The sequence below is a fragment of the Naegleria gruberi genome (genome assembly GCF_000004985.1).
Source record: "Naegleria gruberi genomic scaffold NAEGRscaffold_100, whole genome shotgun sequence".
NCBI lineage: Eukaryota > Heterolobosea > Eutetramitea > Acrasida > Naegleriidae > Naegleria > Naegleria gruberi.
This window is the reverse complement of record NW_003163227.1, coordinates 3,476-5,217: the sequence shown is the minus strand read 5'-3', so window position 1 is coordinate 5,217 and position 1,742 is coordinate 3,476. Positions and strand designations below refer to the sequence as shown.

Genomic DNA, 1,742 nt, shown 5'->3' with positions numbered 1-1,742 from the left:
AATTGTATTATTTATAATATTACTTGTTATATTATTATTATTATTTGAAGAAGAAGAAGTAATATTGTTAGATGATGTTATATTTACATTATTTAATAAATTAATTCCATTATTAGTATTAGTATCATTTTTTGATAATATTCCATTATTACTATTATTACTAATATTAATATTACTATTATTAGAAGTAGTATTATTAGTAGAATGATTAACAATTTTAGAAAGAGGTTGAGGAGGTATAAAAGTATTTACATTTGGTATTGTTGGTGGAATGAATGAAGGTAATGAAGATAATGGTGTCTTGTTCAATATATTATTATTATTATTATTATTATTATTGGAAGTAGTAGTAGTATTTGTACTAGTAGTAGTATTATTAGATGTTGATGATGATATATTTGTAGGAGGTTTCCATATTGATGTTTTACTTGCAGTGGTGGTAGTGGTAGCAGTATTATTATTAATGAGTGGAATAGGACGTGGTGGAGGAATAAAATGTTGATAAACTGCTTTGGGTGTTGTTGATATCGTTGTAGAAGATGATGTTAATGAATTAGTAGTAGTAGGTGGTGGTGGTGGTGGTAATGGAGGCTGTGAAGGAAATATTAAAGGTGGTGGTGTTGTTGTTGGTGTTGTAGGTGTTGTTGATATTAAAGGTGGTGGTGTTATAGGTGGTGGTGTTGTTGGTATTGATTGTTGATTCATCATCATAACATTATTCATGGATGATAATGGAATGGGTGGTCTATAAGTATTATTATTATTATTATTACTATTATTAATAAATAATTGTTGAGGAGAAATAAAAGGATGATGATGATGATTGGCTAATGAAAAGAATGGTGGTGGTGGTATTGTTGTTTGATGTGATAATGTTGGTGGTGGTGGTGGAATGAAAAAACTATAAGGATGTTGAAATACATTATTTGTTGTTCTATTTGAATTATTAAAAGTATATTGTGGTTGTTGTGGTGGTGGTGGTATTATTGGTTGTTGTAATTGATGATGATGAGGATGAGAATGAGAATGATGAGATGATGATGGTGGTGGTGGTATAGGATAAGGTATAAATCTAAATGAATTTAAATGTGAAGATGAGTCAGTGTAAGTTTTTGATGATGATGATATTGGAAGAGAATGTTGTGATGAGGTGGTAGCAGAAGATCCATTAGACGATGTTGTCGTATGATTGGATTTGGGCATAATGTTGTTTATCAATTCCGATCTCTAAATGTCTTGGTGATGTTTTTGTGATAAAATGTTGAAAGGCTTTTTGAATTTTTTTTATTCATTTCAAATTGAATGTAACGTGTTATTATTTTGTACATGAATTATTTTTGGCGCCACAATCACAATTAATATGATCTGGTTGTGAAAAATTGTTGATTTGGGTCTCACCTTATCATCATGTTTAAATATTATTCAATAATTAATTATATTCAGAAAATTCGTATTTAATTTTAAAAAAAATGTACCAGCTAATTTTTATTCAAAGGCTGATGGTTTCTTCTTCCGATTTTAAAAATCGTCATTATTGATTGTTTATTTAAACAACGCTGTATAAAATTTGAAGTTTTAAGTAATTATTGTAAGAATTTTGTAATGATGGTTTGCTGTTGATTTGATTGGAGAAAAAGTTTGTTTTGAAAACAAAAAGTTATTATTAGATTTGTTTCAAAACAAATAAATCTTCAAAACAACATCAAACAAAACAACAAAAAAACAAAACAACAATAATAACA

General features: G+C 27.8%; 1 protein-coding gene across 1 annotated transcript in view; it reads right to left on the bottom strand.

Moving 5' to 3' along the window:
* The window catches only part of NAEGRDRAFT_76234 (uncharacterized protein), a gene marked incomplete at both ends in the record, with an annotated part of 3,091 nt that extends 1,888 nt beyond the window's left edge, over window positions 1-1,203 (bottom strand). Inside the window, one exon of the mRNA XM_002668791.1 lies at window positions 88-1,203. Within this exon, the coding sequence (XP_002668837.1) occupies window positions 88-1,203 (1,116 nt within the window). The remainder of the gene's footprint in view (window positions 1-87) is intronic.
* Window positions 1,204-1,742: the final 539 nt, after the last annotated feature.